This window comes from Ictalurus furcatus, chromosome 28 (assembly GCF_023375685.1).
Source record: "Ictalurus furcatus strain D&B chromosome 28, Billie_1.0, whole genome shotgun sequence".
Classification (NCBI taxonomy): domain Eukaryota; kingdom Metazoa; phylum Chordata; class Actinopteri; order Siluriformes; family Ictaluridae; genus Ictalurus; species Ictalurus furcatus.
In genome coordinates, this window is record NC_071282.1 from 1,382,529 (window position 1) to 1,398,969 (window position 16,441).

The following is a 16,441-nucleotide window of genomic DNA, read 5'->3' on the forward strand; positions in this document are numbered from 1 at the left end:
GAACTCTGCAATCTCCGCCCTAAGTTCATATACGCGGTTCAAAACCGCCCCCCTTGATAACCAACGCATGTTGGAATGAAGCAGCAATCCGTCAAAACAGGTGCCCATCTCGTTGCAAAGCAGAGTGAACAGTCTGTGTTTCGTGGGGCGGGATTTGATGTAATTCACAACTTGTATAATGTCTTGTAATACCTGGTTAAGCTCGTCGTCAATCCTCTTCGTGACGAGAGCCTCACGGTGTAGCATACTGTGTGTGGCAATAGCATTCAAGGTTTTCAGTTTGATACGAGCGGTCACTCCACTGCTCTTCCCGGTCATGGCCACGGCCCCGTCCGAACACAAACTTGAAAAATATCTCTCCCAGTGGTTCTACCTTCAGTGGCTTTGCAAAATAGTATTTCTTCAACAAAACATTCCTGGGAAATGAACCTGGTGTACACAAGCAGTTGAGCAGCATTAGATACATCCGTGCTCTCATCCAGCTGAAGAGCGAAATATTCGCTGGTTCTCACCTGCTCCAAAAGTTGAACGGACACATCGTCGGCCATTTCACCAATCCGTCGGCTTACGGAATTATCAGAAACTGCGTCGATTTTCCGAGCAGCATCATTACCAAGCAGTTCTCTTACAATGTCTTTGGTAGCTGGTAAAATCAGATCTTCTCCAATTGTGTGTGGCGTCTTGGCACGAGCTATGTGGTATGACGCCAGAAACAATGCCCTCAATGCCCTTTCGGGGACAGTAGCTTGCTGCACGAATATGGTCGACTGTCTAGCCAAATTCTCTTCTTTTTGTTTGAAAAAGTCCACTGTCTTTTCGGCCTCTGTTGGGTGCTTTTGTTTCAAATGACAGTGAAGTTTAGAAGGCTTTAAACATTTGTTGGAGAGAATCTCCAGACAGAGAATGCATTTCAGGTATATATATATATATATATATATATATATATATATAGATATATAGATATATATAATACAATTTATGAAAATGTATTAATTTATTAATTAATTTATTAATTAATTTATGAAAAATCGTGTATTTATTTATTTTTCACACCAAATTGTTGAGGCCCCCCTGGTGGCCCCCACTTTGAAAATTACTGCACTAATACACTATACACTAGGGCTGCAACTAATGATTATTTTCATTATTGATTAATTGGCCGATTATTTTTTTTTTCAATTAATCGATTAATCGGATGGGGCGGGGCAAACTATACACTTATAGTATATACACTTACTCTTCGGTCAACATTGATGAAGAACTCTAGTCTTAGTCTTTCTATCACAGACAAAGAGGACTCACCAGTCACTACTAAAGTTTACATATCTCCACCTAAGTGGTTTGGTTTATTGCAGAATAGTTTCAAGCAGGATAACAATTGTCAATACAGTGATTAAAAATAACAATGGCATAATTCAATGGTATTCATTCAGTTGACAGGTATGCTAGAGCTCGGCTTATGTCATGCTCATGTGGGTCAGGAAGTGGTTTTTAGGAAGTGGTTTAACACTTATACACTACACACTTTATATATACTTTTTTATTTCAGGATCATGTGATAGGTGTCAGTGATCATCCTGATGACTCTCCATTCTTCTTGCCTTTTCTTCTGATCTCTACTTTCTTGCTCTTCTCTTGTCCTTGCGGGATCTTTTTGCAGTGTAAGATGTCACATTGTCCTCTGAGGGAGGCTTTAGTAATATTTGGAAAGACGTCACCAAGAGTTACAGTTTGGTTTCTGGGTGTAATTTGCTGTGTTGACATAGGAGGTACAACACCACGGGAAGTTGAGAACTCCAAATAAGAGGCTGTCTACAACAACACGCATACACCCACACACACACACACACACACACACACACACACACACACACACCCACCCACACACGCGCACGCACGCACACACACACACACACACACACACACACACACACACAAGTGGAAGACGTACTGAAGGACAGTCTTTGGTACGTGGAGGACAGGAGAAACGTCAAAATGCGTTTTTTACAGAATTCATATCTGTTTTCCCTTATTATTGCCGGTTCACTCCTCGGGTATGTTATTATTATTATTATTATTATTATTATTATTGTTGTTGTTGTTGTTGTTGTGACACTGAGCGCTGGTATTTCAACTTTAGGCAGTTACTTTTTAAAGGTTTATTCCAGAGAACTTCAACAGCGTGCCCTGCCTATTAAATAAATATAATTTAGTGCCATGTTTGTAACACACCTGTAGGGACTGTTTTCATGGATTTGCATTCAGTTTGTAGAATACAAGCCACAGTTCTCTCAGTTTATTTTTGTGATGTGTGTGACGCGATTTCCGTTTGATCCATTTTTATAATTTTTTTGGTTTGTTTCTGATATCGTTGATGTTTACCACAAAAAATCTGCAGTTCTGTCACGAGTGGCTTCATTCTGATGATAAAACTGTTAGAACGTGATACAATAAAATGTTATTACATGCGGAAAATAATATGTTGTATTTTGAGGGCAGCGGTCTTCTTCTTACCTTCCCTCTGGCTGAGCGAGATCTGATGTTCGGCGAGGTTGTTTTTCTGTTTTTCATACCTCCATTGTATTTTTGATGCTAAATACTCAGGTCTGCTTAGTTACCGCTCATGTTAAATTTAATCCTGTCACAACTTTCAGTGTCCTCCACTAATATTGGCACCCTTGGTAAATATGAGCTGTGGAAAAATTGTCTTCATTGTTTAACATTTTGATCTTTTGTTAAAAAAAAGACAAAATCACAAGGTGGCCTAGCTGCACCAAACTTTCAATATTACTTTTGTATAAACTCTATAAACTAATATCAAATACTGATGTAACTATAACACTACCAATAATCAGAGGCGAAAATGATTTGTCTGTCTCCTCCAACCCTGAACTCTTGAAAGAAATCTGTAGCAGTACTTTCTCTATGACTAGCAACCGAAATGTACAACTCATACAGTATAAGATTATTCATAGGACCCACATCACCCCCAAAAAAAGTTTAAAATGGGTTTAAGCGACACAGACACCTGTTCACAATGCTCTTTGGGCAGCACGGACGATTACTTCCATGCCACATGGACCAGTTTACTCCTATTGGATAGTAGCGACTGGTAAACCTTCCACTATCATGGGCTGTAGAATCCCTCCATCGCCATCACTTTGTTTACTCGGTAACGCCGTAGAAGTCGACAATCTTCCAACCAAATCTAAAAACTCACTCCTCATCTCTCTCCAAATATCGCCAAGAAAATAATTCGGTTAATCTGGAAATCAAAAATATCTATACATATCAATCATCGGGTCAACCTTCTTACAGAATACATCACGTTAGAAAAAAATAACATTCACCCACAAGAAAAATATATTTACATATAATGACATCTGGAACCCATTTTTAATTCATTTTAATCTAAATCAAACACCTGGAACCAGACCCACGCACTCTCCCAATCATATCTCCACAAACTTATAAGAAAGAAAGGGAAAGGATAAAAACATTTGAAAATGTTGATACATTTGTGTTTTTATCCGTATATATGCATATACATGTCTATATTATATATTGTTCATATTATTATTAGTTATAGCACTATTGTCATCATTACCATCTATATTATTATCATCATGATCATTAAGACTATTCCATTACCCTCAATATTATTATCGGTCACGTAAGGAGGTCGAGAACGGGTGCACATGCAGATAAGAGTTTTATTGAAGGAGATATAGGCAGACAAATCCAAATCATAAAACAATAACGTGGTCAAAACATGGCAGAGACCAAGGCAATAGTCAAATAACGAGGAAGAGAACCAGATCAAAACCATGAAACAAAGCTAGGAATAAAGGCTTGGTACACAACCGTGACTATAGCAACTGAGCATAATAACTCACAAAGCCATTGTGTTGAAACAGTCTCTATATCTGGGTGGGCAATCTTATCCAGAAAGGGCCGGTGTGGGTGCAGGTTTTCATTCCAATGAAGCAGATGCCACACCTGAATCTAATTAATTCCAAGATCAACTGATTAAACAGGTGGAATCAGGTGTGCCTCCTGCTTGGCTGGAATGAAAACTTGCACCAACACCGGCCCTTTCCAGATAAGATTGCCCACCCCTGCTCTATATACTGTGGAGTGAGTGTGTGTGAGATTGGTAACAGGTGTGTGTGAACTCCGGAGAAGGTGAACGTGTGCGTGTGTAGGAAGTGTAGTCCTCTTCGGCCATGTTTGTCGTTCATGGTGCATCCTGGGAAACGGAGTCACTGGTTTGCTGAGATCTGACATTATCACTGTTGCCAGCATTGTCATCACTGTCATTATTATCGCCACAATTATGGAAATACCTTTAGATATAGTTATATTTTTAAATATGGGTTTTCTGATTACTATGACTGCATTATCATATCATAATTATATTTATAAACTATTAATACATAGTAATAGATGTGATTAATATTAGACTCTGGAAACATTTATCTATAAAACAACAGACTTTGCATGTTATATACTGTAGGTTTGGTACTGGTAAAATAAATCAATAAATCTCATGGCTCTTATTATCTTATCTCATTCAATTTTTCGTTTTGACATTTTTGTGATAGATAACAGATAACAACGAGAAACCTTTTTATTTAAAGAAATATTTTCTTCTTGTGCTTTCACAATGTTCTCCCTCCAACTCTAGTAATCTGCTTTAAAGAGGGCAGGTGGAGCGGGGCAGGGCCAAGGTTATTTTAGTTACAAAAAATATTGTAAAAAATCCTGTCATGTAATGAGGTGAAGGACGGATTCAAGCGCAGTTAAGAGCTTTTATTTAAGAGAATATAATCCAAAGGGGAAGGCAAAATCAACAGCGAAGACAGACAAAGGTCAGGCGATCAAACAGACTAGAGCAGGTAAGACAAGATAATCAGAAGCAAGGGCAAAACAGAATCAGAACCGTTTAGTATTTTTTATCTGATTTATTATTACAAACTAACAATCGATTTTGAACATCAAACACCAATCGCTCCACTGCTACTGCTATCGCATGGTAATACACGTTACTCTGCCCTCTAGTGGTCTTTTACGATCAGTTTCACTTTCAACTTTTAACCAGGAGTCTGCTGAAATTTGTTTGCAGTTAAATAAATATTGTCACTCCCTCTACTTTACATGAAGACTCTTATGAAAGACGTCTTTGTAAAGCAACATTCCTGTAACTTCATTCACAATGTAACAGACCTCCATATTTGGATTTTAGTGTATCTGATTGTATAGAATCATATTATTTGTCGAGATCAGTCTCTAGCGTCACATATTTATCACGGTCTTATAAACTTGGGGTGTGTGTGTGTGTGTGTGTGTGTGTGTGTGTTTTCTTCATCAGGATCAGTTACTTCAGCTACACATCCTCCTGGTTCAGGTAAGAAATACACACTCACTCACACCCACCCACACAGGTGAGTGTGAGCAGCCATGTGTGTGCGTGTGTGTGTGTGTGTGTGTGTGTGTGTGTGTGTGCGTGTGTTTCATTGTTTGTGTGTGTGCGTGTATTTCATGTTTCAGCCGAGTCCGTACTCCTTAATTGTACTCTAAATGAATTATAATGCTTCTACCTTTTGAAACATGGCAACTGCAGTAAACTTTCACAAACACATTAAGAGCACCTCCATGACCTTAATCTACTTTAAACCCATCTGTGTTTCGGCTATGCTGAACTGCCCCTACGTGTGAACGAGTGTACGGACGTATATGCGTTCTGCCCTGTGACCTTGACCTGGATGAGGCTCAAGGTGTACAAATGTATTTATAATCAGTGTGTGATGACCCACGTGTGATGTTGTGTGTTTGCAGAGATGTGTGGGAGTGCAGACTGACTGTGTGAGTACCCAAACTCTTATAAACACGTTTACCTTTATCGTTATACGTCTATACGGTGCAGCCGCTCAGGTTTATATTCACCGGGGTTATTAGTTTTCCAATTTAACCGGTTTGTTACAGGTTTTTCACACATGAATGGGTAACAACTGTTGGTCTGTTCATCTTTCAGGGAAGAAAAAAAACATGGTAATACAGACCTAATCTTTCCTACAGGGTGAGAACACACACACACACACACACACACACACACACACACACACACACACACACACACACACTCCTCTCTCTCTGTCGAGCTGAACATGTGCGTCTCCTCTTCTTTGACATGCTGGTTGCTGTGATGCTGTGGTTGATATGGCTTTTCTGGAATCACATTTACATTTATTCATTTAGCAGCGTTTTTTATTCAAAGCGACTTACAAATGAGAAAATACGAGGAAATTACCTCGCTGATCTACTTCCTCCACCTTTGACTGAGAGTGATGTGTTTTTACGATTAAGACTGACGCTGGAGTTAATCCCACTTGCTGATGATCTCAAGACTTTCCTGATTTTCCTCAGAGAGATTTTCCTTCACCACGGTCGCCTCAGGCTCGCTCATTAAGACTCGAAACTGCATCCAGATTTCAGTAAAGCTGCTTTGTTGTTAAACGTGTTATAGAAATAACAATCGATTCGTTATGGAAGGAATAAAACACGAGTTACCACCCTGAAGTGGATCATTTTACAATAAACCTCGTGTTTTATTCCTCTTATTCGACAATTCAACATTGCTGTGGTATAAAGCAATAATAATAATAATAATAATAATAATAATAATATTTACTTCACTACTTTCCTACTAGGATTGCATGCGCTCAGCCCAGTGTGAGTAATAGGTGAGTAAACGTGTGCGCATAACAACAGAACAGACCTCAGCTTTTTTCCTTTAATTTGTCACGTGTCCGTACCTACCAATATACTGCAAATTAAGTGAAAGCTAAAGTGTGTGTGTGTGTGTGTGTGTGTGTGTGTGTGTGTGTGTGTGTGTGTTGTCAGTCGGCCAGATGTCTCCACAACGACCCCGTGGTTAGCTCCAATTGTGTGGGAGGGTACATATGATTTGACGGTGATTGACAACATCTACAAACAACAGAACATCACTGTGGCAGTCACCGTCTTCGCTCTGGGGAAGTAGGTCTTGACACTTGACACACACAAAGCATTATGGGTAATGGTATGTGATAAAATGTTCAAAAATTTAAACACGTTTGCCAGCGAGGCTCTAACGGTGATGACACTAAACGGGTACCTAAGTGGTGCGACAGAAAACTGTTTGCCCCGTCGTCGGAAAATCACAAATTTGATCCCCGACTATGCCACAGCTATCCATGTCCTGGTGCCAAGGGAGCAAAATTGGCCATGCTTTCTGGGTGGGAGGGGCATCATGTCTCTACCCTGTCAATCAGAGCAGCACTAATCAATCATGGCCGTCTGTCAGTATGCAGAAGAGGGCAAATAGCACTTTAGTTCCATCAAAAACCTCGGTAATGGATCCCTTCTATAACTAACTGAATATGTTCCTGCAGGTACGTACGCTTCCTGAAGGACTTCCTAGAATCTGCAGAGCAGCACTTCATGGTGGGCTACCGAGTGCATTATTACCTGTTTACCGATCGTCCGGACGAGGTTCCCACGGTAACGTTGGGGGAAGGACGTCAGTTGACCGTGATAAAAACAGAAACCTCGAACCGCTGGCAGGAAATCTCACTGCGCAGGATGGAGAGAATCGAGAAGCTCATCGAGAAGGAACTCACCGACAAGGCAGACTACATATTCAGTCTCGACGTCGACTGCAAATTCTACGCTCACTGGGGGGCGGAGTCTCTGGGCGACCTTGTTGGCGTGCTGCATGCCGGGTTTTTCGGAACATCTCGGGAACATTTCACGTACGAGCGGCGTCCTGAATCTCAGGCCTTCATACCTTTACAAGAAGGAGACTACTACTACGGAGGTGCCGTGATCGGAGGACGCCTCGACAAAGTGCACAAGCTGGTGAAGACGTGCCGCATGCAGCTGGATGTGGACCGAGCCAATCACATTGAAGCGGCATGGCAGGAGGAGTCTCACCTGAACAAGTACTTCCTGTACAATAAGCCCAGCAAGTTGCTCTCACCTGAATACCTGTGGGACGACACAAAAGGGAAACCCAGCTACTTGAAAGTGGTGCGTTTCTCTCAGGTGTTCAAGAAGTACGCCGAGGTCCGACCCAACCCTTAAAGCACACTGTACTGTAATGGGTTTCTCAGGAAAGATAAATGAACTAACGCCACTAACTCTATCACCATCATCTCACAGGTTTCAACCACAGACTACACCAAGGTCTTCCATCAGGAAATGTTTGGTTACCCTACATTATAAGACATGTTGATGATTATATTAATAAATTGTGTTTTCCTGGATTTTTAGGTCCTAATTATGTTTGTAAGTTACACAAATGCAATAAAGACAATTCTTAAAGGAAATCTAACTCCATGTCTTCAAACTTCAGTACAGGAACCATGGTGCAGTAGTTGCTCTTCTTAAATATACATTCTCTTTTATCTACCTCATTTAAATATGATTGTTCTTGTGGAACAATGTACATCACTCTTTACAGACCTGAAATACTCAGCACACGTTGTTGACGTCCACTGACCGTTTCACAAAAAGAAAATGGTGTCGTTAACATTATCCAAAAAAACAATATTGCCAAAGACCTTCCTGTTTTTATGTGACATGTTTAGGCTTTGCAGCATGAGATCAGAATCCCTTACTATCGAAAAACCTCTGCAAGAGTGTCGACATTACATCATCAATAAGCGATTAATTCTGATCGAGGTCGTGTGGATCCAAAGCCTATCCCAGGAACACTGGATACGGGGCAGGAATACACCCTGGATGGGACACCAGTCCATCACAGGGCACCACGCACTCATATTTACAACTAGGGGCATTTTAGTGTAGATAATCCACTTACTGACATGTATTTGGCAAACCAGAGAAAAGCTAAATATACACGATGACAGAGTAAAAACAGTTTGCCATGTTATACAGGGATGGGAGGGGGGACATTTATTTTCCAGCACACGGAGAGTGAGTTCACATGTTGTTGTAAGGTTCTAACAGAAAAGCAAATAAATCTCAAAGTAAAGGTTACTGTTGTTTTATTGGAAATGATGATTGTGTGCTGTGAAAGTGAAAGCACCTTTTACTACTAGTAATAATTAATCTATTATATAGCCAAAATAAATAAAGAATTAAAACAAACTTTAAAATGTTGTGTTTTGGGTATAGTTCTTCAGTTCGTCTGTCGGCGATAGTATTCCTGTTACACCACCACGATCTGTGAACGATTACAAATATTAAAAATGTATTAATGAAGGACTTTTTTTGTGTGAGACTCGAGTCTTCAGGACAGACGAGTTTACACGGTCCTGTATCTCAGTAACATAACAACTGCGTTTGTTCTGTTTTTTTGACTCGAAGAGAAACGCCTGTTTCACGCATGATTTGCTTGCAGGACTTATGCTGGTAGGATTACAGTTTCCCTCCACTGTAAATAAAAGGCCAGAACCTGTTCCAGCATCACAATGCCCTTGGGCACATAGTGACCTCCCCAAAGACGTGGTGCGCTACGGTTGGAACAAGGCGGAAGAACTCGAAACCCAGGGCTCAAATCGAGACTAGACATTCAGAGCTATTGATTCTTTAAACAATGAATTGAACAGGACACACCTGGGCAGCACGAAACACCTGTCAGTCACTTGTTTCAATATTTTTCCCCACTTGACAAAATGGGTGAGGTTCAAACCAAAAGGTGTCGTGTTCTCAGTTGCTCAAGATTTAAATATGAGGAAACAAAAGCTGAAAGTCTGATCTACCGTCTCATATTCGTCTTTTGAGCTCAAACCCAAATGTCTTCACTGTATAGCGAAAGCAATAGAATTGGCCTCGTTGTTCCAATACATTTGGAGGGGACTGCTTGTGGTTGTTGCAAAAAAAGTGGGTGGGACAGAGAGAGACCACACATGAAGGGAGGAAGAAATAAAAAAAATGTTATAATCAATCAATAAAGAATAAAGTCTTTCATTCGTTTATGTTCTAATGAAAATAAAACTAAAAGACAGACAAAGACAGCTAAAAGACAGAACGGAAGAGGTGAAAGGAGTGCCGTGATGGTGAGAGCACAAAGAGAGAGAGAGAGAGAGAGAGAGAGAGAGAGAGAGAGAGAGAGATGGAAATGAAAAAAGAAGCTTGATGAGGCGCCAGGTGAGAGGGCTAATCAAGTCAGAATATTAGGACTTGTAGGAGGAAGGTTACTCATAATTGGCCATACCCGTTGATCATACCCGTTTTCATTCAGCTGTAGAGGTGTTCTGTTTCTTTATTATTTCCACATCATATATTCTCACTGGGGCTGTTCATTTTCTTTAACAGTGCCATGTTTATAAACGAGCAGGTTGAGAAAGAGAGAGAGACAGAGAGAAAGAGAGAGAGCTTTAACTCGTCCTGTGTCGCCCCCTAGAGGATGTCTGACCTTCCAAGAGTTCTAATACAACCCCAATTCTGAAGAAAGTTGGGACAGTAGGAAAAATGCAAAAAACAAACAAACAGAGTGATTTGATAATTCAGTTCACACTGTACTATATTGAAAACACATTATTAATACATTATTTAATGTTTTACTTTATGAATTTAATTTATTTTTCAAAAATACACACTCATTTCAAATCTGATGACTGGAACACCAAAAAAGTTGGGACAGTCAACTGTTTACCGCTGAGTAACATCAGCTTTTCTTTTAATAACACTTATTAAGCATTTGGACGTTGAGTGAAGACACCAGTTGGTTACATTTAGCGAGAGGAATTTCCCCCATTCATCCATTATACATTTCTTCAGCTGTGTAACTGTACGTGGACTTCGTTACCTTATTTTTTGCTTCCTAAAGTGCCACACGTTCTCAGTGGGAGACGGGTCAGGACTGCAGCAGGCCATGCTCGCACCCGCACTCTCTGCTTACACAACCATGCGCTTGTAATCCGGGCAGAATGTGGTTTGGTGTTGTTTTGCTCTGGATGGCAGTGTATGTTGCTCCAAAATGTGTACATATCTTTCTGCATGAATGATGCCCTCACAGATGTGTTAGTTACCCATGCCATGGGCACTGACACACCCCATACCATGGGTACTGACACACCCCATACCATGGGCACTGACACGCTCCATACCATGGGCACTGACACGCCCCCATACCATGGGCACTGACACACCCCCATACCATGACAGAAGCTGGCTTTTGGATGCTGATAACAGCTCAGACAGTCCTTTTCCTCTTTGTCCCAGAGAACACGATGGCTGTTTTGTCCAAAAACTATTTGAAATGTTTACTCGTCAGACCACCAAACATGATTCCACTGTGCCACTGTCCATCTCAGTTGAGAGCGAGCACAGAGAGGTGGGTGGAGCTTCTGGACAGTGTTGATGTATAGCTTCTGCTTTGCATAGTAAAGCCTTTACTTGCATGTGTGGATGCAGCGGCGAATGGTGTCGCAGACAAAGGTTTACCAAAGTATTCCCGAGCCCATGTCAGGATCTCCATTATAGACTCATGACAGTTTTTACGACAGTGACGTCTGAGGGATTGGAGATCACGCGCATTCGGAAGTGGTTTTCGGCCTCGCCTTTCACACCGAGATTTGACCAGATTCCTTGAATCATTTAATTATATTGTGCACTGTAGAAGGTGAAATGCCCAAAATCCTACCGATTTGTCTTTGGGGAATGTTCTTCTCAAAGTGTTGGATTATTCTCTGACGCATCTGTTGGCAGATCGGCAAGACTCGACCCATCCTTGCTCTTGAAGGACTCAGCCTTTTCTGGAGGCTCCTTTTATACGATGAATAGACGATTGCCTCACCTGTTTCACATCACCTTCTTATTTCAACTTGGGTCTGTTGTTCAAAATGTAAACAAACAAGTCATTTAAACCAAGCATTTACTAAGACTGCTAAGTGTTTCATACTTGTAGATTATTTCTTAATCTTTCACACCTAACTGTTTTACAAACGTCTGTACCAGAGTTATTTTTTTATTTATTTTTGCCACATCGTGCCTTTTTTTAAATAGTAAAGACAAACTGTTCACACAGGTGTGTGTTCGTTAACTGGTTAGGAATCGGATCTCCAAAATGTTTTAACAGTGCAGGTCATCCAAATGCATTTTTATTCAGAAAGGATTAACTACCAATGATTAGAGTGCCAATATTTCTCCTAATTTAAAGTAAGAAATTTCTGATCTGTTCGATTTTTATGCATTTGTGGTGCTACGTTTAAACCCATTGTTTATCTTTATAATAAAACATTTCTTAAAAACAATATTTATAGAGACAATATTTCAGATTTTTTTACTTACTAATATAAATGTGGACTGTAGAACAATATAAAGGAATTAGCATCAATAATAGTTTAAATTAAAACCAGGCAGTTTTATAACTAACCCTGTAGATGATATTATAGCAATATCAGATCAAGGATTAGAACGTTTTTCTTCCCTTACAGAGACTGAACTAGCTTCATTAATCTCTTCAGCAAAATCATCAACTTGCATATTAGATCCTGTACCTACATGTTTCTTTAAACAGATTTGTCCTGGAGTAATTGTACCTCTTCTAAATATAATCAATTCTTCCCTTAGCACTGGCTATGTACCTAAATCACTTAAATTAGCAGTTATTAAACCCCTGATTAAAAAACCTGACCTCGACCCCTCTCAACTGTCCAGCTATAGACCAATATCAAATCTCCCCTTCACCTCCAAGATATTAGAAAAGGTTGTACACAGCAGTTATTCTCGTACCTACATAGGAGCAACATTCATGAAATGTATCAGTCAGGTATTAGACCTCATCATAGCACAGAGACAGCGTTAGTTAAAGTAGTAAATGACCATCTACTGACCTCTGATCAGGGTTGTGTCTCGCTGCTTGTGTTACTTGACCTTATTGCAGCTTTTGATACTATAGATCATACTATTCTCCTTGATAGATTAGAAAATGTTGTTGGCATTAAGGGAATAGTCCTCTCCTGCCTCAGGTCTTATTTGACCGATCGTTATCAGTTCGTAGATGTAAATGGAGACTTCTCCACGCATACTGTAGGTCCAAATTTTGCCTATTACCTGAAGACACTTAACATAGAAACAGACACTCACATATTCAATTGGAGAAAGAAAAATAAGACACCAGCCGTGAGTGAGAAGAAGCAAGGGTTCAGGTTTATTCGTTCCGTTCCACCACACGAGATCCACACCGTTTGAGATGTCCCAAAATGCGATCTAAAAAAAACAGAGCTGAAGCTCTTCTATTTATACAGTTTTCTTAGGGTCAGGATGACCCAGACATCAATATGTTTTAGAAAGAGCCTTCCCACAATACCATTATGTTTTAGAAAGAGCCTTCCCCGAACACCATTAGGTTATCGAAAGAGCCTTCCCATAATACCAATAGGTACGAGACTCAACATTTCGGAGAGACCTTGGTCTCACGGGGTCCGCTGTTCCCATCGACGGTTATCTCACAGGTGTAACTTGGCTCAACTACCCTTATAAACGGCCCGTCTTGGCTCTCTCTTAAAAATTAAGGCCTTCGTCTGTGTTACTCCTGACTTTTTCTCGTGAGAAAAGAATCCTGAACACCTTGAAGTGCATTATGAGTAAGGTTCTTTCACATTTTTCTGTATTTCTCTTTTATAATGCTTGTTTTCTTTTCATATTTGCTCTACATTTCTGTTTTACATCTGGTTATACTGCCTGCAAGTATTTTACCCCCTTTTCTGTACTCCATACTCCACAATATCATTATAATATCCTTATAATCCTTATATTATCCTTATAATGTTCTGTTTTCCTTCTGTATGTGTGTGCGTGGCAGCATAGGCCTCTGTGTGTATGTGTGTCTCTTAGTTGACCGTCCACCTACGCTCTGAGGCCTGCCGCACTAATCAAATACATGTATGGTTTGCGCCTTGCTTATCTGTGTGTGTTGTGTCTTAGGTGAACGTCAGCCCAGTGAATTTTCAATAAAATTACATACTACTCATACTAGGTCTCCCTCGTGTTTATTTCATGTATATTTTATATACAACAATACCTGTCATGAAATAAGGTTTAGGACGGATGCAATCGCAGTTAAGAGGCAAGGGGTCAGATGATCAACATACAGGCATAAACGAGTAAAGGCAAGAATCAAAAACAAGTAACAAGAAACCAGATTAAAAAACCATGAATAAATACAAGGAACAAGGTACAACCGCTTGGTAAATGACAGAGATAATAGCAACTGAGCATATTACTTCGCAAAGACATTGTGAATAAGCAGTCTCTTTTATAGTATGGTGTGACTGTGAGTGTGATTGGGAACAGGTGTGTCTGAATAGTGTTCTGGAGAAGGTGAACATGTGTGTTTGGGAAGTGTAGTACATGGCAGCCATGTTTGTAGGCCACAGTCTAGATTACTGTAATGTCTTACTGTCTGGATGTTCCAGTAGGAGCATAAACAAACTCCAGTTGCAGCTGCTAGAGTCCTAACTAGATCCAGAAGATACGACCACATCCCCCCGATCTAATCCACACTGCATTGGCTCCCAGTGAAATCTCACACTGATTATAAAACACTATTATTAACTTATAAAGCACTAAATGGTCTTGCGCCACAGTATCTAAGTGAACTTTTGGTTTTCTATGTTCCGCCATGCCTACTTAGATCAAAAGGTGCAAGCTATTTGTCGGTACCTCAAATAGCGAAGGCTACAGCAGGGGGAAGAGCTTTCTCTTATTGAGCACCACAGTTATGGAACAGTTATGGTTATGGTCATACATTATCAATGGGACTGAGCTTCTCTGAGGGTTAAAGTCCAGAATCATCCTTCACACACACACACGCACACACACACACACACACACACACGCATGCACATACACACGCACTCACACACGCATACACACACACATACACACACACATACACACACACATACACACACATGCACACGCACACGCATGCATACACACACACAGACACACACACACACACACACTCACGCAGAAGACAGACTGAAAGACAGTCTTTGGTACGTGGAGGACAGGAGAAACGTCAAAATGCGGTTTTTACAGAATTTATATCTGTTTTTCCTTATTATCGCCGGTTCACTCCTCGGGTATATTATTATTATTATTATTATTATTATTATTATTATTATTATTATTATTGTCACAATCTCACTGGCAGATGGCGCTGTGGCGACAACGTGCACGAGCGGCTTCAGAGTGCGCACATGCACGTGCTTGAAGTGCGCATGGACGCTAAAACTGTGTCAAGTGTTGCCAGGTGTCGGCAATTAAGAGAATGGTGACTAGTTATTTAAACCCCTCGTGTTGCTTTACACATCGCGTGGCGTTAAGTTAAAGTAGAGATGGACTAATAGAGAAAGGATGAACAGAGAAGAAGCCCGAATGAATAATGGTGCCAGGTTGTGATGTTGCCATGTTCTGTCTGTTTTCCAGTTCCTTAGTTTATGCCTTGTTAAGAGTGTTTATGCCATGCCAGAGTTGAGTGTTTATGCTATGCCTAGTTGAGTGTTTCTGCCATGCCTTGGTTAAGAGCATTCATGCCTTGCCATAGTTAAGTGTTCCTGTCTTTGTTTAATGAGTATTCATGCCTAAGTTAAAGGAGTGTTCTTGTTCTGAGTACATGATGTGCTCATGCCATCGTTATGAGTGTTTCCTGCCCTAGTTGTGAGGAGTGTCTCATGCTTGAGTTAATTGAGTGTTTCATGTCAAGGTCTGGGTCTAAGTTTGGTGCTTCCCACCTTAGTTCTAGTTAAAGGAGAAATGTTTAAGTTAGTTAAATGTGGTAGAGTTTCTGCACTTTGTTTAAGTTTCCTGTTCTTTGCTGGAGTTTGAGTTTTATGTTTAGACCTTGTTTCCCGCCTCCTCATGTGTTGACTTAAGTGGCAAATAAAGTCTGTACTCCTGCTATTACTTCCTGTCTTGAGTCCTGTGTCATAACTTGTTGTTACACTGAGTGCTGGTATTTCAACTTTAGGCAGTTACTTTTTAAAGGTTTATTCCAGAGAACTACAACAGCGTGCCCTGCCTATTAAATAAATATAATATAGGTCCATGTTTGTAACACACTTGTAGGGACTGTTTTCATGGATTTGCATTCAGTTTGTAGAATACAAGCCACAGTTCTCAGTTTATTTTTGTGATGTGTGTGATGTGATTTCTGTTTGATCTGTTTTTCTAATTTTTTTGGTTTGTTTTTGATATTGTTGATGTTTACCACAAAAAATCTACAGTTCTGTCATGAGTGGCTTCATTCTGATGATAGAACTGTTAGCATGTGATACAATAAAATGTTATTACATGCAGAAAATAATGTTGTCTTTTGAGGGCGGTGGTCCTCTTACCTTCCCTCTGGTCCCTCAGATCTGAGATCTGATATTAGGTGAGGCTGTTTTTCATACCTCCAGTGTATTTTTGATGCTAAATCAGG

The 16,441-nt window shown here is 40.3% G+C and overlaps 1 protein-coding gene across 2 annotated transcripts; it reads left to right on the forward strand.

Moving 5' to 3' along the window:
• Positions 1-1,257: 1,257 nt before the first annotated feature.
• Positions 1,258-9,828, forward strand: LOC128603602 (globoside alpha-1,3-N-acetylgalactosaminyltransferase 1). 2 transcript variants are annotated; one of them, XM_053618154.1, is made up of 7 exons: positions 1,258-2,054; positions 5,372-5,407; positions 5,839-5,865; positions 6,035-6,079; positions 6,711-6,743; positions 6,904-7,038; positions 7,434-9,828. In XM_053618154.1, the coding sequence occupies exons 1-7, from the start codon at positions 1,996-1,998 to the stop codon at positions 8,122-8,124; spliced, it is 1,026 nt and encodes a 341-aa protein (XP_053474129.1). In that variant the 5' UTR covers positions 1,258-1,995; the 3' UTR covers positions 8,125-9,828. The 2 variants fall into 2 exon arrangements, with proteins under 2 accessions (XP_053474129.1, XP_053474130.1); XM_053618155.1 differs by lacking the exon at positions 1,258-2,054 and adding an exon at positions 5,201-5,217.
• Positions 9,829-16,441: the final 6,613 nt, after the last annotated feature.